The sequence below is a fragment of the Fulmarus glacialis genome, unplaced genomic scaffold, assembly GCF_000690835.1.
Source record: "Fulmarus glacialis isolate BGI_N327 unplaced genomic scaffold, ASM69083v1 scaffold9842, whole genome shotgun sequence".
NCBI lineage: Eukaryota > Metazoa > Chordata > Aves > Procellariiformes > Procellariidae > Fulmarus > Fulmarus glacialis.
The window spans coordinates 39,412-67,277 of NW_009198445.1; the positions used below are offsets into that span (position 1 = coordinate 39,412).

At 39.8% G+C, this 27,866-nt stretch overlaps 1 protein-coding gene across 1 annotated transcript in view; it reads left to right on the forward strand.

Moving 5' to 3' along the window:
- GREB1L (growth regulation by estrogen in breast cancer-like) overlaps nucleotides 1-27,866 on the forward strand; it is a 62,526-nt gene that overhangs the window by 28,383 nt on the left and 6,277 nt on the right. Inside the window, exons 11-27 of the mRNA XM_009572904.1 lie at nucleotides 568-894; nucleotides 1,756-1,884; nucleotides 2,476-2,610; nucleotides 5,170-5,367; nucleotides 7,260-7,440; nucleotides 8,765-8,957; nucleotides 10,386-10,519; nucleotides 12,707-13,046; nucleotides 16,596-16,711; nucleotides 17,074-17,318; nucleotides 18,367-18,929; nucleotides 19,420-19,522; nucleotides 23,185-23,340; nucleotides 23,537-23,676; nucleotides 25,402-25,563; nucleotides 25,884-26,088; nucleotides 26,795-26,960. Coding sequence (XP_009571199.1) covers nucleotides 568-894; nucleotides 1,756-1,884; nucleotides 2,476-2,610; nucleotides 5,170-5,367; nucleotides 7,260-7,440; nucleotides 8,765-8,957; nucleotides 10,386-10,519; nucleotides 12,707-13,046; nucleotides 16,596-16,711; nucleotides 17,074-17,318; nucleotides 18,367-18,929; nucleotides 19,420-19,522; nucleotides 23,185-23,340; nucleotides 23,537-23,676; nucleotides 25,402-25,563; nucleotides 25,884-26,088; nucleotides 26,795-26,960 — 3,493 coding nt within the window. The remainder of the gene's footprint in view (nucleotides 1-567; nucleotides 895-1,755; nucleotides 1,885-2,475; nucleotides 2,611-5,169; nucleotides 5,368-7,259; nucleotides 7,441-8,764; nucleotides 8,958-10,385; nucleotides 10,520-12,706; nucleotides 13,047-16,595; nucleotides 16,712-17,073; nucleotides 17,319-18,366; nucleotides 18,930-19,419; nucleotides 19,523-23,184; nucleotides 23,341-23,536; nucleotides 23,677-25,401; nucleotides 25,564-25,883; nucleotides 26,089-26,794; nucleotides 26,961-27,866) is intronic.

Sequence of the window (27,866 nt, forward strand, 5' to 3'; positions counted from 1 at the left end):
CCTCTTTACATTAGAAGTTTGAGGATTTGCTAAATTAATCTAATTTAACTAAAGTAAAAGAAGAGGTTAAACATGTTTATTTACATCCATGCTTAGTTTACTAGTGTGCATGATGAGAAAAAGCAAAACGAAGACCACTTGACAGGCTTTGTCATACTGCATGGCTGTGATTAGACTGCGAGGATAAGCATTTGGGTTTTCTGCGGTAAAAACATATGGAGGCTACATGATTAATCCTTCTGTTCCAGGCAAAAGGCACATATTTTCCTACTCCCTTGTTGGTCTCACCAGTTTCTGAATGTGGAAAAGCTAGGAGTGACATAGAATACCTCCTTGTTAAAAAAAAAAAAAGGAGATGAAAGGAGATGGTGGGAGAGAGAGGCTTCTAATATGAAAAACCAAGAATAAGCCATGTGGATAGATATCCACCGAGTAGCGAGTGGGTTTTGTAAATGTAAAAGATATGGTGAAGGAGCTTGTCAGATCAAGACGGACATGTGATTATTCCTGGTTCAATAATATTTTGATATGAGATACTGTTCTTCTGTTTGTTTGTTTTCAATGTAGGTCCTGACCAGATACCCCTGAGGGAAGAATTTGAGCAGATCATGTTGAAAGCTATGCAGGAGTTTACTCTCAGAGAGCGATCCTTGCAAATGAGCGCGCAGTGTATCTCTGTGTCACCAGGTCAACTCCCTTGGCTTGCTAGGTTAATCGCTAGTGTGTCCCGGGACCTCGTGCATGTGGTTGTTACCCAGAATTCGCTGGCAGAGGGCATCTCCGAGACCTTGAGGTCTCTCAATGAAATGAAACATCAGCAAAAGCTACCAGACTATGTAGTCGCCATTTGTGCATCAAAGATAAGAGGAAATGAATTCTGCGTAGTAGTCCTAGGTGAGTATATTTGCAGTACGCTTCGAATACCAGTGCAATTTTGCTGAATTAATTTTCTCAAGTCATTGTTCCAGTTTTTAAATCCCTTTTGTTCTTTTTATTCTCGTTTGTATTGTTACACTGCAATGTCACAGTTCACTATTCCTCCATCGAGACCTGGAGTACTGATGTCCATGAGGATCTAGAAAAATAGCTGTATGCTAGTCATTACTACTCCTTGAGAGGCCTGAGACTTTACTCTTTGTGTGGTTACCTTAGAAAATATCTTGAAGTGACCCAGTAACAAAATACTCGGTTTGTCTTCCTCTGTTTTGTGTAACAGCTGTGCTATTTCACATGGCAATATTGGATTAACCACAGTCTTCTGCAGACCACTGTAAAACAGAACATGCTGTTTATCCTTTTTACCGTGCTGATTTTCAAATTCCGCATTGGTGACTGGCTGTGATGTTTTGTGTGTGCATGAGTGTGTCTGGATGGAAGGTGAATTTTGACTAGTCATCTTTCCTCTGTAAGCAGATAAATCAGTAATGTCAATGTTTTACTTTTTTTCACACTAGGGATAATTATTGTTTCATATTTACCCAGAATCCTCTATTCCATCTAAGGTACAAATACTTATTTGTCACCCAAGTGTGCAAAACTATGGGCAACAGCTTGCAAAGGATGTGCTAAACCGATATAACTAATTCTCCCATCACTAGCGAAATAGACTTGAGACTGCTCTCCCAGTCTACTGGGTAAAGGCAGTGGAGATCCATGACTGAAGATCAGCGTGCCCCATGCTTCTAGGATGAAAAGGTTGTGTTGATAGTGCACTGCATTAAAGATTGCTCTTGCTTTTTTCCCTGTCTTCTCCAGGTCAATATCAATCTAGGGCACTTGCAGAAAGCATGCTTACCACCAGTGAATTTTTAAAAGAGATCAGTTACGAGCTCATCACAGGGAAAGTTAGTTTCCTGGCATCGCATTTCAAAAATACATCTTTAGGTGAGTGATCCTAAGAAACAGAAGTTCTAGCCAAGACAGTCATTTCTTTAGGATTGGTGTGTCTCCTGTTAGCAGTTAAAGCGCACATGAATACAGCTCTGCCCTCTCCACCGAGAGGCATTCTTTCCTTCTCTCCATTCACTGTGTGTAAAGGAGCGCTCGTATCCTTCACCCATGCAGTGCAAGTTACTCATGCTGTGGCAAAACATTTTTAACACTGTTTATACTGCTGAATGTGACGGCAGGGCACCCGTAAGTGCATGAGTCTTTTCTTGTTTGTGCTTTTAGCACAGGTTTTAGAGGATGTTTCATAGTGTGTGTTTCTTTGTAACCATCAGATGTCACCGCTCGTTGTAAGGGCACAGAGCTGAAATTATTCAGCTGTGGTTTCTTTTTTTGGAATTCATTCAACTGGCAAATCAGTAAATAAAAGAGAAAAATATTCTCCCTCCCTCTCTTCCCTGCATCTCCAGCCCCTTGCCCCTTCGCAGATTCAACATCAGCTATGTGAGAAGATGTGTGTATATGATGTTCTACATCATTTGTCTGAAACGGCTTCCATATAATTTGGTGTTGCTAATTCTTATCTAGGTGATGATTTGGACAAGCTGCTGGAGAAAATGCTACAGCAGCGAGGGGAAAGTGTCATTATTCCTTTTAATGGGGATGTTAGCGAGTGTGTGTCATCTCAGGAGGCAATTGCCATGGTTTCTACGCAAGAACCAGGTAATTTTTTTTTATATGCAAGATGTGAAATAAGTGAGTAGTTTGTTAAATGTCAAAATGTGTGTGCCTTAGAAGAGTCTGAAGGCGCAGCTGCGGTCAGTGTGCCAACCTTCAGATACTAATACTGCCAGCTGAATGTAGCGATACAGCAGTCTCTCAGGCAGAAAATCTCTGTAGTAACCTTCAGCAACATTTTTTCCCCTACGTTTTATAATTCCTAAGCTAAAATATGTGATCTGCTGTTCTGCACTAAGCAGAGTACAGAAGATGTTTCTTTGTAACATTGGCAGCGTGGACTCATCTCACCCTTTCGCACCTAGAAAAGGAATGTAACCTTGGTCTTAAGGCAGAGAGGAACTGTGTTCTCGTTCTGATCTCCCCAGGTGTGCTCCTGTATCTTAACTTTTGATATTCCTCGCTTTCCACAGGTAAAATGGTAATAATATGTAGTACACACTTGTGCCCTGAGGCTTAAACTTTGAGGGAAAGTGTTTTAAGATCTTGGGCTGAACGTGCTAGGCAAGTGTAATCTATAATTTGCTTATTTGAGATGTGTCTTACTCAGCGTAATGTGATGAGATACTTAGGTGCAAAAGATGAGCTAGGATTGCCTAAAAATGCTAATTATCATTTTCTCATTTTGGAATTCTTTCATTATTCAGAGTTTTAACCATACTTTCCTTTTCGTATGACAGTAATGGTAAAAGATACATTGAGCTGCTATGAACGCTGAGATTCTTTTAGGTCTAGTATCAAAGCAAATTCAATCTCCAATAAAGCTTTTTCCCTGTGAAAGAAAGGTATGCTCGACTCATGTTAGTTAGCTTAAATTAATCAGCCCAGTGTTATATCTAAATGAAAGCCAGGTGGTTTATAGTCTCCACATGGATCAGAAGATTCAGTTAGGAAGGCTGCCACGTACTTTGTTCTGGCATCCCCAGAAGGACAAGTCTTGAGCTTCCTCACAGGCTTAGTTTGAAGGGAGAACGATCTTTTGATTCTGTTATTTTTTTGTTCTTGCTATGTAGTGATGTGCAGCAGTACTTTTTTAAACCTTCATGTTTTCTCAAACAATTATTCTGAGCTAGTTTTGTCTTTAAAATATGGCTGTACAATGACTGAAGCTACTGGGAATCTGCCTGAATTAAAAAAAAGGAGAGGTAAGTCTCCTAGGCAGTGAGAGGGACCTTTCTCCCAAAGTAGATCTACTGAAATTAACACTGAGGCAGGTTTGAGCAGGAGGTAAGCACACACACTCAAATACACGTGTGTTTATATAAAATTAACATACTGGGTTTTCGCCCCAGACACCTTCCAATTTTCATGTAAATTGCAGGATTTTATAAAGTGATTTATTACTTAACGAAGCAATGATATTCTTGTGTATTAAATTTGCAGTAGATAATATTGTTTATTCTTTGTTTAAGAAATTTGCCCTAGGTGATATTTATGATAAGCAGTCCATTAATCAGAATTTAATTTGTAGTAGAAAAACTGACATAAACAAAAACTGTAATGGCACTATAGGATTTAATTTGGTAATCTGCAAGTTGAAAATATTCAGGGGCTAGTGAAACATGGATTGCTGGGCATAGAATTTACCTACTGGAAATACTGAAATATGGGAACATGCTTTTTCTTTAAGGAAACATGAATGATCTGGTACATGTCTATGGAGGGCAAAGCTCCAGTCCCCCAGTTTTCTGCAGCTAGTGTTATATTGATATTTATTAAGTTCAAATAAATCTGAGACTAAAATTTTGTTAAAAATCAAGAAACCTCCAAAGAAATAAATTACACCCCCCCAAATAATTGAGATTTATTGCCTGGGCGTATTGCTCATCTTCCCTTTACAGCGTGTATTACTATCAGTCAGTATATAGACATATGGCTATCTCAATCATGACTTAGAGTGGGGCTCAGCACTTCAGAGCAAGGATGATGTACAAATGAACTCCCAACTGACCTGCTGTCCTGTTAGAGTCTTTTTGGCAGGATTACCAACACATGCTCAGTTTCCTCAGATTAATAGGTGTGCTGGCTCTCATCCCATCGTGCCCTGAGCACAGCAACCTCGGCACCTATGTGATGGTGTGGTGGAGGGGTGCTCCTGAAGAACTGCAGGTTTCAGGAAGAGATTAGAGCTATGCATATACATATGTATATAAGCACACATACACACTTTTTTTTAATATATATATGTATATATGCGTGCATATTATGTATGTGTTGGTTCATTTAACAGAATGCATTTCACTGTGTTGGCATTGAGGTTTCCTTGGGTTGCACTGTGAAAAATCGTCAAAACACTTAGGGCATTTAAAAAATGGGCAGTGTGGTACTTAAGGTCTGATATGTAATCATATTTTGATCAAGAAAAGAAAGTTGACATTTGTGATCTGTACCCAGCTCTCCAGAGTGTTGGGATTTATTCTGGTGAGTGATTTTTGTTTCTGGTAATAGAGGGTAGGCTGTTTGGAGGGTCATGTTTATTGGGGGGGTGGGAAAGTAAACATGTTTCTTGTGTTTTGTTTTCTTTTTCAAACAAACACGCTCTAGATTTGGATGTTGATGCCTTCCAAATTTACCAGCCACAGCTTACAGTTGCCAGAAAGCTCTTGTCCCAGGTTTGTGCTATAGCAGACAGTGGCAATCAGAGCCTGGATCTGGGTCACTTCAGCAAAGTAGACTTCATCGTTATAGTTCCCCGTTCAGAAGTCCTGGTGCAGCAGACCCTTCAACGGATTCGACAATCAGGTAAAAGGGAGGGGAGGGAAAAGAGACTGTTAAACCAAGCTATGTGATGTTATTAAATCATATCTGGTATAAATGGAGAAGTAAGTTGCTGCAACATGTATTTTGCATGTCCAATAATTAGCTCCATTAGTTGGTATCATTGATGAATTCTAAATATCTTCCTTTCATAAATTGGGCCGAAGCTGTGCCATGTAAGTATCAAAAGAAATTGCCATATTCATGCAGGTCTGAGGAATGTGTGAGCTGGAGAAGCATTCAAGTGTCAAGAGAGGGAGTGGATGAGCAAATGCGGCTGTTCAGATCTTTCATCCCCTAGAGCTGAAGTGCCATTTGTTCTAGGTACACATTTGTGCGTATGCTCTCATATGTATTAGCACAGATGTATCTGCAGGAAGCTCTCTTATTAGGTAGATAAATGCCTAATACATGCACATTGGCACACAATAATTGCCTTATGATTCAGATGGTGAGTTTTCTTGTCTGGGGTTCTGTATCTGACCATGGCTGGTACCAAATGCTTCAGGAGGAACAAGAAAGCTTTAGTGGACAGGTTATGGAATATGTCCCCCAGAATGACCTCTGTTATCCACTCTATTAGTGACTGACATGTATCCAGAAAAGCATAAGAGTTTCTCTGTGGAGAAAATTACTGTCTAATAGAACTAAGGACTATCTATAGATGTTTGGTCCTTTTTAGCTCTTGATCTCTGATATCTGGGATTAATGAAGCCCTTAGGATAGTTGTGTATTTAGGATTTTTTTTAATCAGCCGAACACTTTTTTTCTGCCTTCAGCTTTATCTAATAATACCTTGCATTTGCATGTGAAAAACGTGAATATGAGCTTCTGGTGTAATGCGTCTATGAGTGGCTTTGGGTAGATGTTGGCATTTTTTCCTCTTGTTTTCTACTCTGAACTAAACAGTCCCACACTTTTTGATTATGCAGATACGCCCTAATATTGCTCAATATTGTGGTCCATCTCTGTATTTTTTTCCTCTGCTTTGTACTATTTTACTAGTAAAATGAAAAGAATAAAATAGATTACTTGAAGTACGGGTTTCTTTTCCTTTCTAACACAACTTTATGGGTTTTTTTGTTCCATTCCTTATTTCTTCAGACATTGTATTTACTTAATTTGCTGCTACACGCTAAACCAGAGGTTTTCTGATATCTGTTAACAGGGTTTCACATTTATTTTATTTTATTTTTTTAAATGAATGGTTTTTACTTTACTTTTTTAAATTATTTTTAAAAATAATTAAGACCCTGGCAAATACATAGTTGACCCACCTTTCACAGTGACTTATTGCTACTTCTTTAATTCAAATGATGTTCAAAGCCATGTACATTACATCATGCCTACTTTATGAATATGATGGCAATCTATCATTACAAAGACTGCTAGAGAGTAGTTGTATTGACACTAACGTTGAAGCAGGGCATGAAAAAAATGACATGTAGCGAGAGTCAGTTTTATATAAATTTATGATTTTTGCAAAGAAAAGGTCAGGATAACTTTTTCTGACTCGAGCAGGATTAATATGTTAGCTAAATGTGGGCAAGTTTGGTCTAGGATCATGGAGCATAGCCAACTAAGAGCTGCTCTGTAAATTTTTGTGGAGGTCTGATTTTTTTTTTTTTTTTTTTTTGTAATGTGAGAAGTCTTTGAAAGGTCTTCAGGCACTTTTTGGAGGAAATCAAGAAGTCAAGAAGCACACTTCCATCCCCATTGTGAGAGAAAATGCATTCGGATAATCTTCTTCTTACTAGGGCATATCAAAGATTTGGCTAAGTCCTGATATTGGCGGACAAGTGGCAACCTACCGTTGACACTTCATTTTTGGATGCACGCAAAGGAAAAGATTTTTGTTTTATTCTTCTTTCTGACAGGTGTCCTTGTGGACTTGGGCCTAGAAGATAATGGAACGGCGTATCAGAAAGCCGAGAAATACGTGGTTCGGCTAGACAATGAGATTCAAACAAAATTTGAAGTTTTCATGAGACGAGTGAAGCAGAATCCCTATACACTGTTTGTGCTGGTTCATGACAATGCCCACGTGGATTTAACAAGGTAGCTGCTTCAATCTGCCAAAGGAAAACCATCCTCTCCCAGTATTTTTCAGTTGGGTTTTTCAAAAGACTTACCATCTTAGACACCCGATGCTTTCTCTACGCCTAAGGCATTTTGTGCCTCAAAATAAGAAATCATCTTTTTTGCTTGCCCATGATATTTGTTAACTAATTCTGATTCAGCTGAAGATAGGTGAGACTAGTTTCAGATTTTTGGATCTCTAACAAGACTGTTTGTAGGGGTAAGTGCTATGGTACTGAAGTCCAGGAAAAAGGGCTGAATTTTGCAGCTTTCTTTGCTCTTCTTGTCTTTCTTCCTATTCTCCTCCTTTTTCTCTACTCAAACCCAAATCTCTCCCACATTCTCAATCCATTCATGTTTTAATTCATGTTTTTATCCTTGATGATAGTGTTGTTTTTAATATAAGAAGGCTTACAGACATTTAACTCTTCGCATCATCTGAAAAATACCCTAGCTACTGTAAGAAAAGGACTTAAAAAACAGCTGTGTTGAATTTGGTCAGTGTTAGGTCTAAACAGAACGACACATATACAGGTGTGCAGAAACATTTCTTCACACTGAAACACAACTTTACTATGGAAAAAGAAAGAAATAAGTAAAGCTAATTATTCTGCTCTTGTTCCATGAGTAAACTGAGGAGAATAATCTTAATGTGATGTAGATATGGTGCATAACACTGTGGGATTAATTTGAATATCAGAGTTGTAAGAAACAAGAAAAATCCTTGAAGGACAGCTGAAAATAGAAAAAAGCAACATTCTTCCTACCTTATCACCCCCATCACATTTTTGTTACTGTCTTTGCTGTACACTGAATTTGGAATTCCTGAATATTCTGGAGGTGAAGGTAATTCCAGGAGATGGAAATCAGAACATCAGGAGGCTATCAAGTTCCCCAGTCTTTTAGGAGAATGTTTCAGGCTGGAAAATCCACTGGATTTTGTAAAATTGTTACTGTATCTTAACCCCACAGCTCATGGAACAGTTTCTCAGTGAGAGGGATTTCATCAGCTTTGGCTTATTTTTGGTTTCCTCCGTCTGATGCTCTTTTAAATTGGCACACTAATTCACCTTCTCACTGTCAGCAGATTTTGGTCCTCTGTTTAGTAGGTTTCTTTTCCCGTTGCCTAATGCTACCCACAGAAAACACTGAAATGGTTTTGACATCTTTCACCCTTCCGAAGAGTTTTTTGAGCTGTGCTTCTCAGTGCCATGGTCATTTGGAGATTTTTCTGCAGGAGGAGAATAATCTGTTGAATCTCAGGATGTCAGTAAGGCAATTCTTTGCATTCTTATTTCTGCAGTGCCATTTCAACTTCCCTGTCACATGGTGAGCCTAGTCATGGTCTGGCTGATAGAGTTATTAATTGCAGGGAGGTTCTTGAAGCATTCAACCTCCTTGTCCTTCAGGTCAGCTCTTTTCCTTATGCCTTGCAAACGCAGCAGTCCAGGATCAGCTCTAGCAATGAGGTACATTGGATACAATTTGACACTGTGGTAAGTGTTTAATTGTTAATTTTAACTGTGAATTTTAATGTGGACTTCACACCGAACAGAATCTAGCAGATGTGTGTTAAAGAAAAATGACAGGAGGGAGTTTGTTCTCTCAGGCTCCAGATGCACAGCCCTGGGGTGCTGATGGTAGAGGCAGCATTGACATTTAGGCCCAGGAACTACACATTTTTCTTTGTCCGGTCATGTAATACGAGAAATTATGTTCTACGCTCTGGGCAGACAAAGCTATGTAGACATGCCATAAAGCTCTGGAGCTAGCCTTCCATTTTCAAGCAGTCTGGCTTTTGACTCTAAGTTGTATGTCACATAGCCTGTCAAGTCTGTTCATTACTTCTCTGGTACTAATAAAAGTTGTGTGCTAGGTTAACAAGTTATGGTGTAGTAGATGCCATCATTCTGCAGAGAAGAGGTAAGAAAGGTCTGTTGGACATTCAGCACCATTAGCTTTTTTCACCATTTCAGCCTGCTGATTCTGAGGATGTTTTGGCAAAACCTGCTTAAAAAATAACCTTTTCTCCTGTTCCTTGTTTGGTATATTTATATCAAGTTTGACTTGACTGTGTTGACTGGACCATTGGTTTCTGTAAAGTGTCTTAAAGTGGTAGCTGTAAAAAATAGTTAAAGTCAAACAAGCAGAACAGTGGAAATGAGGGAGTGAATGAATATTCAAAGTTTGCTTTTTGGTTGATTGTTAATATAAGCCATTGTGGTGACCTTCTGTAAAATTTTTTGTTTCCCAAAAGTAAAAAAATCAACAACTTTCAGTCTTATGATTAACCCCCTCCTCCCCCCCCAAAAAAAGGGGGAGACTGTATGTGATTAATCATGTTCCTAGTGATTACTGGTGATGTAAATGCACTGGAGATCATGCTGTGCTTCCAGCAAAGGCCTCATGAAATTTGAGGCAGCAAATATTCTGCCCTTCTGATTGCTGTCTGCAGATTTACATTCCAGCAAAGAAATGATCAGTTGCTGATTGCCATTAGAAATGTGTAGAATCTGACAGTCAAGAATAATTTTGGAAATTAATAATCCTTCTGTTTTCATGTTCCGCTTTAAATAGAAATGAGGTCACAGTTGTCAGTAGATACAAAGCCAGAGACAGGGAGTCAGAAAATAATTAGCAGGATTCTAGAAACCCCCTGCAATCACAAGTAGAAGATATATTGAAAAATTTGCAGGGACCTACACCTGTCTTTCCTAGCCGTACACAAATAATAAGTTAAGTAAAAAACAATTTACATTTTATTGTATTCTTTGAAACAAATAAATAGCATCACTGAGGGAGAATGAATGAAAAGAAAGGATACTTTGCTTTGGAAAATACTTTCCACTTATTTTTTAAATGACAAAAGAAATTAAAATTGGTTCCAGATTTCCTTATGTTTTTGCTATCTCTGTATGGAACAGGATGACGCAGCAAGTGAAGACAAGCTGTACTTCGGTTTGAATGAATACAGCAAATCCCTCCAATGGGGAGTCACAAGTCCCCTTTTGAGATGTGATGAAACCTTTGAAAAAATGGTCAACACACTTTTAGAAAGGTAAATAGTAACATGGGAGCTTGGGATTCTGCTTAATTGGGATCTTAAGGGTACAGATATATTTATGAGCCCCATCACACGGGGATGAAGACATGATGATGACCTTTGATGTTGATCTTGGAATCTGTGGAGTATGTGCAATTTTTATTTTTGTAATGAATTTAATGCTGTTAAAGAAGAAGGGGATATCCTTCATTTGTTCGTAGAAGAGATTAGGCCCATTCAGCAGCAGTCCAGGCTTAGCTGTGCTATTCTCTTCTTTTGGCTTAGCCCCCACTAAGCTAAGAAGGTACCAGAGGTTTCATACCTCACCGCTTGCGGTGTCTCTGCTGAGACTGCCAACAAATTTTTCAGTGGTGGCCCAGGTGAGTGACATTATTTCAAAAACGTCATTTTTATTATTTCATTAGCTGGCTATGGTTTTGGTTCCTGCAGCTCAGAGCCTGAAAGTGGCTTGTTAGTACGCTGCAGCTTCCAGAACAAGCTACCTTCATAGTATGTATCCAAGATACAATTAAATGTGCACATTACAGGAGTAAAGGCAATACTGTGGTTTCCAGTGATGTGGAAATCTATTTTGTGTGTCAGTAGGACAGATCCCTTATAACAGTTCAAGCTATAGTTCTCATTGTATTTTAATATTTACTAGAATAGGATTGTTCTGTCTTCAGTACTGTTCTTCCTATTTTATTTAGATCAATATAATAATTGTAAATGTATCTATATTTATTAAGTAAAATACAATATCAAATGTGTTAAATTAGCAACATTAAATGAATAACTAAGTACACCATTAATCCTTAATCTTTATTATTATCTACAAATATTTAAGTAATGAATGTGATAAATAATAATGTCAGTTAATCTTAATAGGTCAGTTCTTTAAGCTTCTCGTAGTGTTTCTGGCCAAATCCAATGGAAGAGATAGTGGCCACTGTTGCTCTCTTTCTGTTCTTAAAATGTGGATGGGGAAAAGGGTGAAGGAGGATTAATGCATGTGTAAATACTGTCCTGATATGAGGTTAGGATAAGACTAGAAACTGATGAGAGGGGAACCTGTACCTTGGAGCCAGGATACACTTTTGCATCACAGTTCATTGATTTAGTGTCTGTTTTCAAGAAACTGGGTTATTCCATCTGGGGGGGTGCACCATACAAGCTTACAAGCCTGAAAACATTGCAGACATTTTGGTATTATAAGAAAGGCTCCATTTGTCTTAGTAGCAAAAGTGCAGTGGGTGCTTTTATGGGAGGAGGATTAAAAAGTGTTTTAAAAATTTATTAATTTAATGACTCGCTTATGGTTTACAGAGCAAGCTACTGTACCTACCGGTTAAAGACAGACACAAAACTTTATTCAAATGGATCCCATATCGTCTATTAAATTACTGAAGAAAGAGACCAGAGAAATTTGGAGCTTTTAGTTGTTTTAGCCATTTGGACTTCTGTGGCCAAGACTAGCATTCAAGGCATAATAGCATAGGGTTTTTTTGTATTATGGTGGTGAGTGAACTCGTTGAGAATGTCTAGAAGTGGAGTGTTTTTTTGCTTGAGTAGGTTTTAAATTTTTTTTTTCTTAGCATTTTACTTTGTGAGTTCATATCTGTTGTCACTGCATATAGCTGTAATGAGAGAGAAAGAAACATTGGCTATGCAAGTTAAAAGTCAAAATGGAAGTTCAGATTTGGCTCAGAGCCAACAATCCCTATTGGTGTTAACTTTCTGGTGGGAGGGCAAGAGATGTGAAATTATAAAGTACTTCTCCCACAAGCCACTTGAAGCAGTGATGATCCTCCAAGTTCATAGAAGAACAAAGCTTCTGGAGAGCAAACTAATTATTAGCCTGTGCTCTTGGAGTGAACCGGATCTTAGATGATCCGTATCTCCATCAAGTTAAAAGTCTTTAGCTGAAATTCTGGCTCAAATGAAGGTAACAGAAGTTTATAACTCCTGTTACTTGAGCGCAGGACTTCGCTCTTTATCTTCTGCATTTGGAGTGTGTTATATGTATTTACTTAAAACACAGATTTTCTGCAAAATTATTGTCCATGAAAATCAAAGGCTTCATTCTTTGAGCACTACTGAAAAAAATGGGCACTTCTTTACCACACAGTCCTGGTTTTTGGCTAATTTTCAGACATTACTGTGATTTTGCATGTGCTAATGCAGAACTGTATCTCCTCAAAGGTACCCCCGGCTGCACAGCATGGTGATTCGCTGCTACCTTCTCATTCAGCAGTATTCCCAAGCTCTGATGGCTCTCACGACCATGGCCTCACTAAGAGATCACAGCACACCCGAAACGCTCAGCATAATGGATGACCTTATCACTTCTCCAGGAAAGGATAAGAATGGCTGCGGCCACATGCTCGTCATTAGGGTGCCGTCTGTGCAGCTAGCCATGCTGGCCAAGGAGAGGTTACAAGAAGTAAGAGACAAGTTAGGTCTGCAGTATCGTTTTGAGATCCTCCTTGGGAATCCTGCCTCAGAGCTTATTGTCGCAAAACACTTTGTGACACGGTTGAAGGTTAGCAGAAACTAAATATTTGTTTGTATGCCCATTGTAGTCGTCTGACTGTCATACATGTTTTGTGTTTATTCCCACATGTTTATAGGTTAATTATTCTATAGGAAAAGGGTGCATGTTCTGTATCTGTCTCCATGGAAGTATACTGTACTTTTGATAAACGTAAATGATTTAGAAACTCAGAGGAAACCTGAATTGTTACTGGTCCATGAAGTCAAACACAGGATGTTACCTCAGTTCTTAAAGTTGAATAACAGCATGAGTCAGATAGGATTCGTCTCTGAATCTCTGAAAGCAGAGCTCAGATCTCCTTAGATAAACTAATTCTTTCCACCAACTTATCTGTCTGTCTAGTGTATCTGTTGTCTGCTCTGTCCATCCATCTTCTGCTCTTCTGATAACTGGTAAAGTATGCTATTTGTCATAGACTTCTTTTCCCAAACCACTGCATGCTGAAAGCCTCTTCTGGCCAGCATATACACATAAACTTTTGCATGGATTTATAAGAGCGTGGTTCAACTAGCCAAATCCACTTCCTGAATTAACCTCATTACATTAAACAAAGGGAAACGGATTGCCTGCCTTAGGTACCAGCCTGAAAGTAATTCTGGTTATCTGTCCTGATCCCTGCTCTAAGTCTCACGGAGAGATTCATTTTCTGTTTCTTCTATGAGTTATACAGTGTATTCAAAACCACACAGAAAAGGAATGAATTTTGTGAGCCTTTCTTAAAGAGCTTGCCTACAACCAAAAGCAGATAAAATGTCCTTTAAAGAAGCTACCACCTCTGCTTCTCAAACCTTGTCTGCAGCAGGAGAGGGAAGAGAGGAAAGTAGTAGTCGTGAAGGAGAAAACGATATGCGAGGTAGCAGCTCTGTGCTGCTGGTTTTTTTGGCTAGGCATTGATTCCAACCTTAAATCATTCTGGACTGCGAGTCCTGTGAGGGCTTCTTTATGGCCCTTTGCCGTAAAGAGTTGCAGCCCTTACACATTGCTGGAGCAGCCTGTGAGGCCTTTAATGCAGGTTAGGATTGAGGGTTTTTTTGCAGGGGGAGAGCAATATGAGGCTACCAAGTGCATTCTGGTGAGGCTGAGGCTCAAAATGCTGGTCCCACCAGTGACGGCTGTTGGTTGCAGGGAGGATGAGACTTCATCGTGACCATTTTCAGGGGCAGGGAGGGAAACTTTATAGCTGTTAGTGACCTCAATTGAAAAGTTTGACTTAACTTAGCCTCTCCCTAAGGGAGTGTTAGCAGTGTGTCTGTGCCGCAGCAGGGCAGGGAGGGTGGGCAGCTGTCTCTGCAGTGCTGGTAGCTGGACCATTCCCCTCTGTCAGACAAGCCGTCTGGCCAGCCAGCCAGGTCAGTCCTTTCCATCAGGGAGCCAGGCTTCAAGGGGGGTGGCACACACAGAAATACAGAATGAAAGAAGAGATGGAAAATAATTTAAATAACTATTTTGTTGATAAGGCATGCTATCATGGCATACCCTTTAAGTGTAACGAGAATCAAACCGTTTGGGAGGCATTCAGAGGTGAGAAGCCCAGAGGGCTGCAGCTCTCTGCCCCTCCTGAGTAAGATGGTCAAGAAACGTATCTTCTGTATGCAAGTTTACAGCTCAAAGCTTCTTTTTAAGTCCTTAGGCTAGCAGAAAGAAAATCAGCTTTGTATCTGTCTTCCCCTATTTCATTTTCTAGCCATGCACTTTTGCAGAAACTTCCATCGTTGGAGAAGCAGGGTAACACACAGTCAGACTAACCCTGCCGAGCCAGAAAATGTCTCTCTGCTGCCGAGGCTGCTTTACTGAGCCAGTAGACAATGTTAGGTAGTTGGAGAAATAATTTTTTTCTGCGAACGTGTTATACAGAGGATGCTGAAATCAGCAGGGGAAAGAAATCGGGACTAGGGAAAGCGAATAGAGCCATAGTAGAAAAGGGGAATATTACTCCAAATCATGCTCTTCCTAAACTAAGAAAAAAAGAATCATAGGTTTTTTTCAGTGGAAATTTTCAAAAGGTCAAATGGCACACTGAGTCACTGATCTGCTAGTGAGTCCTCCTTTTCAATCCCCTTTGTCTGCCTGAGAAGATTACTCATAAAACTTGGCCTTTCTGGGGAAGAGGAAGGGTGAGGAGAGAAGAGGTCAAAAGTACAGGTTGAGACTAAAAGAACCAAGAGGGAATTCAAGATAGGGTTCTTCTTGCAAGGTATGTTTTCCACAAAGCTTGCATAAGTCTTGTTGCTCTGTAGAGAGCTGTGTCTTGTTGTCTTGCACATCTGTGCTGAGAAGAGTAATATATATATATTATTTTTAATGGGCAGTTTGAGTGGTTGGGCTTGCTGTCATGAGTCAGCAAACTGGATTCTGTGCCTCAGCTAGGTAAGAGTCCTCTCCAGAACTGATTTTGTCCATTATTAATAAGAAAGAAGGAAAACCTTTTTGCAGCAGGGTGATATGCTGTAGCTCAAATACTTGATGATTCTGTAACCATTAGGGCTTAATTTCCTTGTCTGGAGAGACTTTAATGTCTAATCAGCATGGAAATGTGACATCTCAGGGTTATATAGAAAGAGCTTCTCTGCTGATCTCCTGTCTTGACTGGTCAGTGATCTAAGAGGCTGTGTTGTCAGTTTTCCTGGTAGTACCCATAATGTATTAACAGGAATGGCTGGATATGAACCTGCATTTTTGCATTCCAGCTTTATAATACAATTGCAGTGTTTGTAGAGATGGAAAGGCTAGTTTCCTTTCTAAGTGAGAGTTTCTGAGTCTTTCAGCTTTACTTCCGTTTAGCAGTTGCTGTAGGGTGCTCATGCCTGTCTTGATTAAATACTGCCAGTATCATCTGGAAGTCTGGGCACTGTGCAACACAGCAAGAAAGATGCTATTGCTCAAGATAAAGAAATGTTTTTAGGAGGCTGCATCCAACACAGAGGATGGACTCAGCCAAGTTCAGTAAGCTCTGCTGAAAAAAAAGGGGACTGAAGGGTGTAAGGACATGGGACTGACGCGACCAGCCTTTCCAGTGTTAAGAGAAAATGGTGGAGTTTTGTGGTTTTGGGCCTTGGTAGACTGTAGGTAAGGAGTCCTTTCTTGTGGGATTACCTCCAGTGAAAGGGAATTTTTTTTTCTTTCATATAATCTTTCATTGTATAGAATAATTAGCAAATATTTGAGGATAATGGAATAATTTTCATACTCCACTTGAACATCTTACTTGATCTTTACATTAATTTCAAAGAACTTTTATCTGTGCCAGCTTGAAATCAAAGGCATCAACTACATTTTTCTTTGGCAAACCACACTAATACTACACCAGATGTATGTTTCCAGCATTGAATAACATGCTATGCATCCTTTTTCTGTGCATTTAATGCTTGGCTAATACTTCACTACCAGAAAAAATGCATGCCTGTACCTAAGTCTCCTTCCTGTTGGCTGTTGGGTAAGCGAATTCTGTATACAAAGAAAAAGCAGGAACTGAAAAAAAAACAGGTGAAAGTTTAGAAGGTGTCATTTAGATGTGACTGGAAGTTTCTCTGTTCACAGGCTTGGAGGGGAAATGAGCAGGACGACTGGATCCCTCGCACCTATCAGGATTTGGAAGGTCTACCTTGCATTGTTATTCTAACTGGCAAGGACCCTCTAGGAGAAACTTTCCCCAGGTGCTGTTATTACTCTTGCACTATAGTTGTTCTCTAACAAGTTTAGATAAGGTGAGGGGGTGGATAAGTGGTTTGATACCATCTAGCTATTTTTTCACAAAAAAGTGTATTTTAGACTTTATATGGGAACAGTTTAAGATTTTGGAAAGTGTGGTTTGTGAAAAGTAAAGCTACTGTACTGTGTGGGTCAATGAATGTCTGTGCAAAGTACCAAGGAGCGTAACTTATGTGCTGAATATTTTAAAATCATTTTATATTTACTGGCTAATAAAATTGTTCATGAATAAGCAATTAAAGATAGGGAGTATTCTTTAAAGTCAGAGAAAACAAAACTTTCTTTTTTCTTGGGTTGGGTTTTCTAGGTCTTTGAAATACTGTGACCTTCGACTAATTGACTCAAGCTACTTAACTCGGACTGCATTAGAGCAAGAAGTAGGCCTGGCATGCTGCTATGTCTCGAAAGAGGCAATTCGAGGGCCTATTGTAGCTCTTGACCTTAGTGAGAAGGAGCATGAGAAGGCTAATGGTAGCGAGAATGACTCTGATGAGCTGTTGATAGACTTGGACCGACCCCAGAGTAATAGCAGCGCTGTCACTGGAACCTCAGGTCAGTTATTCTGCTGTTGCTCTGAAAAAGAAGTCTTCATTCCGAAGTCATTGGAATTTGAATGCAAACATTGAGATGTTTAGTCAAATGTGGGTTGCTTAGCTGTATCCTGCTGCAAGCTAGGCAATGAAATGTTAGTAGCAGATTCTTTCCACAGTGAGCAATTTTCCTGTGTACAGCTAAAAGGGGATGGTGTTGCAATGGGAGGATGGTATGCCATGGCTAAGGGTCCCCTCTGATTTTTATTTTTAAACTTACATTTCACATTTGTTGCTAGTTTTGTCTGGTGGATCTCAAAAAGATCTTAAAAATCAGAGTAGAAATGGATAGTATAAAATTTTAGGAATAGAAGAATGCTCTGTAACTGCGAGGATATCTGTGAGTGAGGATGGATATTTGCCTCCTTGCCAAGACCAACAGAATGGCTGGGTCTTGCCCTACCTCTTCAGGCTTCAATGGAGCCTCATCTTCCACCAAGCCTTCCCTTTCATGTATTTCTCAGGCACTCCTGGATCCTTCCCTTTGTTTCCCTATAGTTTGAGGTGGACAGCTCAACTGACCACCAGCTGAACTGAACCTTTGCCATATACCAGATCTTCCCATACACTAACTAAACCTGACTGGTATGAAGGAGGGAGCACAGCCCAGTTCACATTAAAGTTGCAGTGAAATGAATGCTCTGTTCTCCATAGAAAGGAAGGTCAAATTGATCTGTGATGTATACAGTGGCGTGTTATACTTGAATTTCAGAAGGTTGTACCATCAAATTTCAAATCCCAGATGGGAAATGATAGTTAACATACAGAGATTGGGATTGGGACACCTGTGTTTGGCTCTGAACCCTAGCAGAAGGGCTGTTGCCTCACCAGCAAGAGGGACAGATGGATCTCAATGATTTCTTTTTAAATGGTGAAACACTGACCTAAGCCACAGCAGCACTCATTGAACAGAAGTATTTGTACATTAGGATTGTTGCATAGATCAAATGAGTTCATGATTTGCTTATGTCGGCCAGTACCTGTTCATTGCCTGCTCTTTGATTCCCCAGGTTCCCTGGCTGACAATGGCGTGAGCTCCTCGAGTGCTGCAGACAAGTCTCAGAAGCAAGTACCGTCACTTAACTTTCAGACTGTGGCGCACAGCTCAGTAGATGAGGGAACTTACCCCAGTTTCACAGCTGGAGAGACCCTGAAACAAGAATGCGACTCCCTGGGTAACCAGATGGCGAGCAGCACCACTTCAAAACTATCATCACTGTCTTCAGTCTCTCAGACATTTCGGTGGCCTGCCCATTCGGCCAAAGACAGCAAGGCTCTCCGTGCTGCGCTGCCACGCATCGTCATCCTGTCGAAAGCTGCCTACTGTCTCCTGAGCTCGCAGAAAAGTGGGAATTTGCCTTCCTCCTCTTCCCTCCTGCCTCATGCTGACGTGTCTTGGCTGAGCTCTCTGAGGCCTCTGCTTCACAAGGACATGAACAGTGAAGAGCAGTCTCTCTACTACAGGCAGTGGACGACAGCCCGACAGCACCACGCGGACTTCAGCAATCAGGGTGAGACGTCTGGCTCGAGGAGTTTTCACCCCAGGCGGCTGCTTTTGACAGGACCACCGCAAGTAAGAGAACAGTTCCTTCCTCTTGCCTTATTAGCAGGATGAGAGGACCGATGATGAGGACTGCAGATCGTACTGTAAAGGCCCCCTGCAAGGTTGCACACAGGTGTTTCGAGGTCAAAAATCAGTCAAATTTTAAGGTTAAGTCCATGCTGGAAGTGGTAAGGAGAGGAAAGGTGATGCTGTATGTCCTGTTTTAGCCTAAATGAAATACGTATGGATGGCACTGGGCATAAAATTGCCATAAGCTTATCAGTAGAGAAGCAGTTATCACTGCCGACCTCCCTGCATACAAAAGTGATACAGGCTGTGGGCCAGGTTTTGCTCACAGATCAATTTTGTAATACTGTTCACCATAATGGGCAATATTACATCTTGTTACGTTTTCAGGCAGAGCTAGAATGGGGTAAGCCCAAAGGCATTTATCTGAAACGTATCCTTCCTTCATATTTGTCTGAGTTGGGATTTGGATTTTTTTCCATCTCTGGCTCAGGTGGGAAAGACTGGCTCATACTTGCAGTTCCTAAGGATTCTCTTCCGCATGCTGATCAGGTTGCTGGAAGTAGATGTGTACGATGAAGAAGAGATTAATGCCAGTAAGTATTTAGTCGTCATTCTTAATATGCATTATAAAGAGCCTCTGCTATGTGTTATTCAGCAGTGACAAATTTTTAGGCTCACGGAAAGACTATAAATTACACCTACCACTTGTCCTGTCGATTAGTGTGTAGCTAGACTTACTCTAAGTGTCTGCATATATTTAAATATAGATGAATAAAAACGTAAATTTTATATTGGGCTTAGCTGAGAACTATTAAATGTGTTTTGGATTGATATATTTGGATAGCACTAAAATGAAAGTGAACACAAAACTGTAAATGGGCAACATCTGCCCCTGTTATCTCTCCTTGCTGGTTTTTAAGCACTGGCTGCTTTTAAGCAGACAAGACATTTAAGAACATTTCGTTTCTGGCCGAAACATCACTATTATTTATGTTTAAGTATAAATTAGGTACCAATTTTCAGTAAGACTGCCTTCTGTCTGCAGTTTACAGATCTTCTGCTGAGGAAAAAGGGCAGTGAGAGCCTCTTTGGATTTGCCCTCATTTGTCAGATCTCACAGATCCATTAACTGCTGTGGCAGGACTTTGCCTTGAAATGCACAAACCCTTTTAAAATGAGTCCTCTTCTGGGTGTTCTTTACATAACTCTGTGGTTTTGTAGTGAAGATAACTCCATGATGCATAAATCTCACGACCATTACATTGGCATCCTGAAAATGTAGTTGTTGTCAAACCTTTGAAAAGACTAATCTGTATTTCTGCTCAGCAAGTGCTATTAAATGAAAAAAAGAAAATGTATTTTCCATTAATTTGGAGCTTTGGGGCTGTTATTCTTTCATTATTTGAACCAAAGTACCCCAGAAGCTTAGGATGAAATATCAAAATATGAGAGAAGTTCTGCATCATGCCGTCTGGCCTACTGTGATCACAGCAACGTGTCACACCCCTACCAGGAATGCGTGGAACTACATTAGAAGAGCAGTTTGGATTTGTTGGGGTTTGGGGTTGTGGCTTTTTTGCTCCCACTACTTCTATTGGAATGCTTTTCCAGAGCCCTAGTGCTCTGATGATTGAAAATATTATTTTATTCTCCAACCCAAAGGTGTTCCTGTCCCAGTTATAAACATTCTCTTTGGGACCAAAGAAAATATTAATTTAAATCAAAATGCTTTTTCTCTTCTTTGATTTTTGCTTCTACAGTGTAGTCAGGCAGCAATCTTACCCCCTCTCAGCATTCATCTAGGTACCCTGGATTTTCTTACAGGATCCTCACAAATGACAGGCTCTTTATCCTCCTTATCGGTTTAGTAGCTCTTGCCTGCACATCTATTTTCAATTTATCCTTCTAGTACATGGGTGACCAGAACTGAATGAGATATTCTGCAGGATGTTTAACCAACCCACTGTACAACAGCTTGTGCATTTCCCTGCCCCCACTGAAAGCCCCATGATTGATGAAACCTATGATTGCACTTGTCTTTTCCATTCTCCCATTTCACTGGCACTGATACGTAGCTTGTACTCATGGGTTCCTCTGCAACTCAGTCATTTCCAACCGAGGTGCTCCCAACCTGCTGCAGAAATGCTTGTTATTAGTCCTTGATTGTACAGATTATTTGTATTTTTTTCTGTTAAATATCATCCAGTTTCTGTTGTTACAGTTTTCGAAGGCATTGGATTCTTTCTGGATGATCTTCGATTCCTTCTCCATATTGACAATGACTCTTAGAGTGTGCCACCAGCAAACTTAAGCCAATGTTTTTTTGAGTTGGTGACATTAGTGAAAATATTAAACAGTATGCCCCTCTACTGATCTTTTAACTTCACTGGTAATCTCCACCTGCCTTAATGCTTACGATGTTACATGCTGCCATCTTCTGTTTAATCAACTTGTTCAATTTATAGATCATTCACTGTCTCTATTTTCTTCAGCTGTATTAATAATTTGTCATATAGTATCATATCAAATACTTTACTTAAGTCCAGAAGGATAAGATGCATTTCATTTCCTTTCTTTAGAGAAATAGATATATCATAGCTGTATAATGAAAGTAACACAGGATTTCTTTGGTCAACTCATGTTGCATTTTATTACATTTTTCATTAACTTCAACATCTTTAATTATTTTCTTCACCCTCCCCAAGTTTTGAATATTACCAAAGTCAAAGTAATGGACCCAGAGCTCCGAAGATTACTGTATCTCCTCTTAAATGGTGATAATATATGCGCTATGCTTGCATTGAAATCAGGCTCCTGCCTGATTTCACATTCCTGTTCTTTCAGAAAACTGGCATGGAGATTGTTCTTTCTCTCTGTTTTGAGTGTGTATCAAGCTTTTAAAGTTTTGTTTCCATCTTGGCTTATAGTAAACCTTTCATTCCCTTGAAAACATAATCGTCAAAGTAAAAAGAAAATTTTTAAAAAATTTAATTTATATAGTTGAGGTGATATAGCAAAGAAAATTGTTATTTGTTTTCATGCACTTTTCTGAGGTCTACCTCAGCTTGACATTTGGCAAAGCTTATATTATCTCACATTTGTTGTCATTTAAGACAAAACTTCATTTGCTGTTGAGCTTTTTCCATTCCTCTTGGACTTTGTTCATTCTTAGTGTTCTTTTTGATGTAGTCCCTCTGAAGCCCCTTCCTCTAGGTGTTCTTGTTTTGCTTTGTATGCTGGTTACTGATTGTTTGGCAACTGCGATTCCAAGAAGTCCAAATCTTATTCGTAGGCAAGTTCCTGGTTTTCTCAGGCCAGCTGACTTACAGAGCCAGCTTTCTCAGGATTTGTCTGTATGGACAAACTAATATGCCTCACCTGACCAGCGGCATATGTGAATTTGAGCATGACACGGTGCCAGTGAGGTTAATGGCCTCTAAACTGCTGCTGGCTCATATCCTATTGGGTCAGTCTGGGTAGGGTAAGCATGTGCTTGTCTGTAGACCCAGCCTTCGTTTCATCTGAGTTTGCTTTTCTGAAATCAATAACCTCAGTTACACACCTACTTTTGTGTGTTCTTGCATCTCATTTTAAACTGAATTGACTCATGTTCAAGCTGCGGTCCAAGGTTGTTGTCTTTGGCCAACATTCCCATTACTTACACTTGATTTTCTATCTTAGACTTTCCTCTGTTGGATCAAAGCAAAGAAGTTCCAGTTGATTTTTGCTGGCCACATCCCATTCTCTAACAGGAGTGTGTCTTTTACTGCCTTTATGATATACCATCAGCTACTAGTTCATCAATTTATACAGCCCCTTTCTCCTTGCTTTCATCCTTCTGCCTTTGGATACTTCTGCTTCTCATTTACCCAATACTCCTCATTTTGTATACTAAAGACAGAACCACAGAGAGGCTTGAGACTCCACCTGTATCTTCTGCACAGATAGGACTGTTCATTTGAGCATTTTCTGCATAAATCAGAGTGAATAATACCTCAGCAGCTTGGTGAGAGGCAGAGCAGAAAGATACCTATGAGGCTCCTTTGCTTGTATACATTTTCCAAATTGCCATTTCTTTGAAATGGCTTTGTGTGGATAGTAATTTCGATTTTGGTAATATTTATGACATTCAAAGAGGTCTCTTTTTGTGTGTGTGCACCTGTGTGAGTTCCTGTGCAACTGTAAATCAGCAAACATCACATAAACACCATTCAGTGGGTGTCTGATACTGCTTACCTGAAGTGTGTTGTTGCAGGTCATACAGAAAACAGTGAAATTACTCATTCTAGCAATGACCACTGGCCAGATATTGAGATCTTCAGCAAAATGTCTTTTGACCTAAATGTACATGACCCCAAGTATAGAACTATAAGTCCCGTATACACGGAACAACTGTCAAGAGTAAAACAAGGTAAGTAGAGTTTTTTAGGACTACTTTCTTACAAAGAATCAGGTTTTACTGGTTTGATTGAACACATGAGTTCACAAAAGCCTTTAATCTCCAAAATGAAATGAAACAAAACAATTTGTGTGTTCTTTACAATTGTTACTGGGATCACAGTCTTTGTTTTTAACATTCATAAAATTTCTGTTTTCTTTGTGCACAGAAACAAGCAAAGAAACGAAATCAGAGGAACCTAAGAAAAGAGAGACTGTGTCCATGATGTTGACTAAATATGCAGCTTACAATACGTTCCATCACTGTGAGCAGTGCCATCAGTATATGGACATTAATCCTGCTGCACAGGTTGGTGTCAAGGTCCAAGGGTAAACTGTATCTTTGATTTTTCTGTGGTCTCTCCAGGTGTACCACTCTGGTCTCAGGACTCATGCTTTCACCTTCCCTGAGATGGAATTGTTTAATTCTTCCATTCTCAGGGGAGATATTGAGCTACAGACCCTGGAGCATCAACTGTGTCTGCTGCGTTCTGCATGAGCAGTTCTCCTCTCCAGCTGCCTCTGACAAAGGGTGAATATTGTGACTAGTTGTCTCAAGCCAAAGCATTATTCAGCCTGCCCAGAGGGTTCACAGTATCTCATGGGAAAGGACTGTAAAATTAAGAGAGATGCTTCTCTTACCTAAATGCCAGCCGTCCACACCTGTGATGGGAGACTGGAAGGCCTACTTCTGCCTCCCTTTGTATGTAACTGTCCATGCTTCTCAGCAGTAGCTTATGAGTCACTAGACAAAAATGGTCATTTTTAACTGTTTAGTTAAAAAACTTTTAATCTCTAAAACAAACAGTTATGCTCGCAGGAGACTGGCAGGTAAGATTATTGCTGGTTAATAGCTCAGACATTACCTCTGCACCACCACCAATAGTTTACGTGGAGGTTTCTTATTTCAAATCGTTCTTTCCTTGCTTGCTAATCTTTTCCAACAGCTTGCTGTTAACCTAACACAGCATAGACACGCTGACCTGGCAATGTACAATGTTAGTTACCTCGGAGCAGCACCAGCAGGTCTGATTTAAACCTCATGCTTCATTAAGTACATTGACACAAGCAAATCCTCCTAAAGGACATCTGTTGTTCCCTCCACTCATTTTTGTGCATGTGGTCAAACATAACGACTAGTAATAAATATAAATGTCTACTTGTATGTGCAAGTGTGAGTTGTGTATATGGAATTATGATAATTGAACTCGAGAAATTACACATCCAAAGGGGAATCATTGGATAGCAGGCATTATGAAGGGAGAGAGATTCTTCAATGCTTTAACAGAACCTAAATAAAGCCCCTTTCATTTTTCATCTTTACTTAGGCTAATTATTTAAATTCTTTAGTGAAGATTATAGAAAGATGACTGCTAAGAGTAAATGATTTGACCTGGTAGTAAGACAGGTGCTTCTGTAGGATGAAATCTTATCAGATATATAGGCACTTTGTATACACGTACATGGTTCAGTGAAGCACTGTGCAAACTTAAGCTCACCCAAATTCTTCATAGCTTTGTTAATGGTGTGGTCTGCCTTGGTTACCTAGCTGCTTAGAAGAGTATTGCCGCAGAAAAAATACCATACTAATGCAGCCATGCTGCTGCTGAGATGTCTGAATGGCAGTGCATTCTGCTGTGGAGGCACACCCACATGCTACACTGTCTTTGAATCTTTTGGGGAAATTTATTTGGACAGTTTGTTTCCTAGTATATATATTTTTCACTTCACCTTATAAATATTGATAAATAATTTCCAGCTCAAATGGACTTTAGAAGAGTCCAGTTGGGCCAAAGATCATTACTGGTACAGAAAGCTGATTGTTTTCGCAAGGCAAGTTACATGCCTAAGTAATGTGGCTTATGGTAGAGGAAAATGAGAATATAATAGAGTTAACTTCAGTTACTGAAAGAGAATGTTTTGGATGTTCTTCTCTGGTGCCTTCCAGTATTGTGACTGCAAGAGCAGGTTGCCATATACTCCTTATGGGTTACCTGCTTGCAAATCTTTCTTCCACTTTGTTCGTTGTATGCAGATATCTGACTCCACTCTTCATGCGTTCACGTTTTCATCCTCGATGCTAGGAGAAGAGGTTCAACTGCATTTTATAATCCCGAAGTCCAAAGAGAACCATTTTGTCTTCAGCAAGCAGGGAAAACATCTAGAAAGCATGCGTCTCCCACTCGTTTCTGACAAGGTGCGTGTGCTGCTCTTATCCATCTGCTGACTACATATGCTGAATGCAGTCAACTTGACATACATTTGCAAATCAGTGGCTGGAGTTTTTTTCTGTTTTCTTTTTGTTTTAAAGTCCTTTGCATAATTCTTGCCTGACTGTCCTTAGAACTGGAGTTTTTGAAGACAATCATCCCTTTTTGCATTCCTAGTGTCCAGTTCATATGTATTGCAATGATCAATAATCTTAAAATCCAGTATAAACAATAAATAAATAAAAATCCATATCAGGAATAACCTGCTTTTTACCTAATGTTGCCAAAATATCTCCTGTTCCAGCAGAATTTGAATGCAGTCAAGAGTCCTATCTTCACTCCATCAAGTGGACGTCATGAACATGGCCTCTTGAACCTCTACCATGCCATGGAAGGCATCAGCCACCTTCACCTCCTTGTAGTCAAGGAGTATGAAATGCCACTCTACCGTAAATACTGGCCCAACCACATCATGCTTGTCCTGCCAGGCATGTTCAACAATGCTGGCGTTGGTAAGAAACACCATCAATGCATTGCTATGAAGATATCAATATCCATGTTGGACAACGTGGATCATTTGTTGAAGGAAACATTGCAACAGCTCCTCACATTCGTGCTGTGATAATAGCAGCAATATCTGTACATAATACAGTGATGTGTAAGAACTGCTGTTACGTACGTGGAATATATGTTTGTATTGATCACTGCTTTCTCAATTTAAAATCTGATGTTTTATAGGCCATATTCACTCATTTTACTCAGCCCTGCTGTATGAATGTTCATTCTAGACATTTTACACTTGATTTTTCAAATTGCAACTTTTTTAGTTAGCTGAAGCTAAATATTAACTGCAGCTGAACACTGGGGGCTTGAACTTTGGACTTCAGTTTCATGGATGCTGAGTTTTCCTGCAAGAAGTTTTAAGTAGCTTCAGTTTTAGAATCTCAGCCCCTTCTTTGTTCAAGTGACTTTATTAATGCCCACAAAATCACATTGTGCAGAGTCTCTTAAAAGGTCCAGTCTTCTTGGTATCTGCCTTTTAGATTTACTCACACTGAAAAAGGGACATATTGATTTCTTTTTGAACTAAGATGTTATGAGCGCTAAGTTCATAAAGGGTAATGACTGCAGATGTTCATGTAGCCTTTCTCTGGGAAGAAAGAGTGATAGTCTAATAAAGATCTCTTTAAGTATGTCTTCTTTATGGTATTTTCTCAGGTGCTGCCAGGTTTCTTATTAAGGAACTTTCCTACCACAATCTAGAACTAGAACGAAACCGCTTGGAGGAACTGGGCGTCAAGCGCCAGTGCGTGTGGCCATTCATCGTGGTCATGGATGACTCCTGTGTCCTGTGGAACATGCACAGCGTCCACGAACAGTCGAGGTAAGTAACCACCCAGCGCTGGGGTCCCTGCACTGATCCAGCATGGACAGCAGCACACCGGCGACTTAGGCTCATCTCTAGCATCTGACAGGGTATGAAAGACCAGACAAATGGAAAAGTTGGGCAGCTGGAGCTACTGGTAACGTACTCAAAATATTGCTAAGTAAAAGCAGCTTTTGTCCAAAGGGCCTCACAGAGGTCATTATTCGCTTAATTATTATTCAGATAGCCCAGGAACTGTACACTTGGACATTAGATATATTATCTAAAATGCAAAAAATCAGCTCTTTCACTCAGAGCAGTAGGAAGTCTGTAGATTTGTCTTGTTGACCACCAACATCCAATCTCCTGCTGTTGAACACTTCCTCCTGGCTCTACCCTTACATCCGTGTCCCACAGTCAGTACCATCAATAAACCTCTGCTTGTGCTTGTTCTTTGCCTAAAGCCACTCTTGCTTTTAGTGACTATTTGAGTGATTTCTCAATATGTTACTTCCCTGATTTGTTTTTATTCAATTTATGTTTCTCAATGAAAACACTTTGTTTTGGGAACTTTAGCTTTTTAGAAGGCATTAAGCTCTTGCTCTTCTCAGCGCTTATGCTGTCCATTACGGAGAAAATAGCGTTCCAGAAATGGTGCGTAAGGCGATTCCTTTTCCCTTTCTAAATTGCTGTGTAAGACCTCATTCTGCTGAAAGGCCCATTTTCTTATAATGACTAAATTGATGGGATAAGACTAGTTGGCTGTTGTTTAAAAAGTCTGCATTTATGTATATATTTTTAGAGCATCTAGAGTAAACATGCTCAATTGTTAATGGAATTTTTTGGTCCTTTGTATACACATATACGTATACATATATGCAGTGTATGTTACATAAAAATAAAAAGCCATGTTTGTATGTTGTG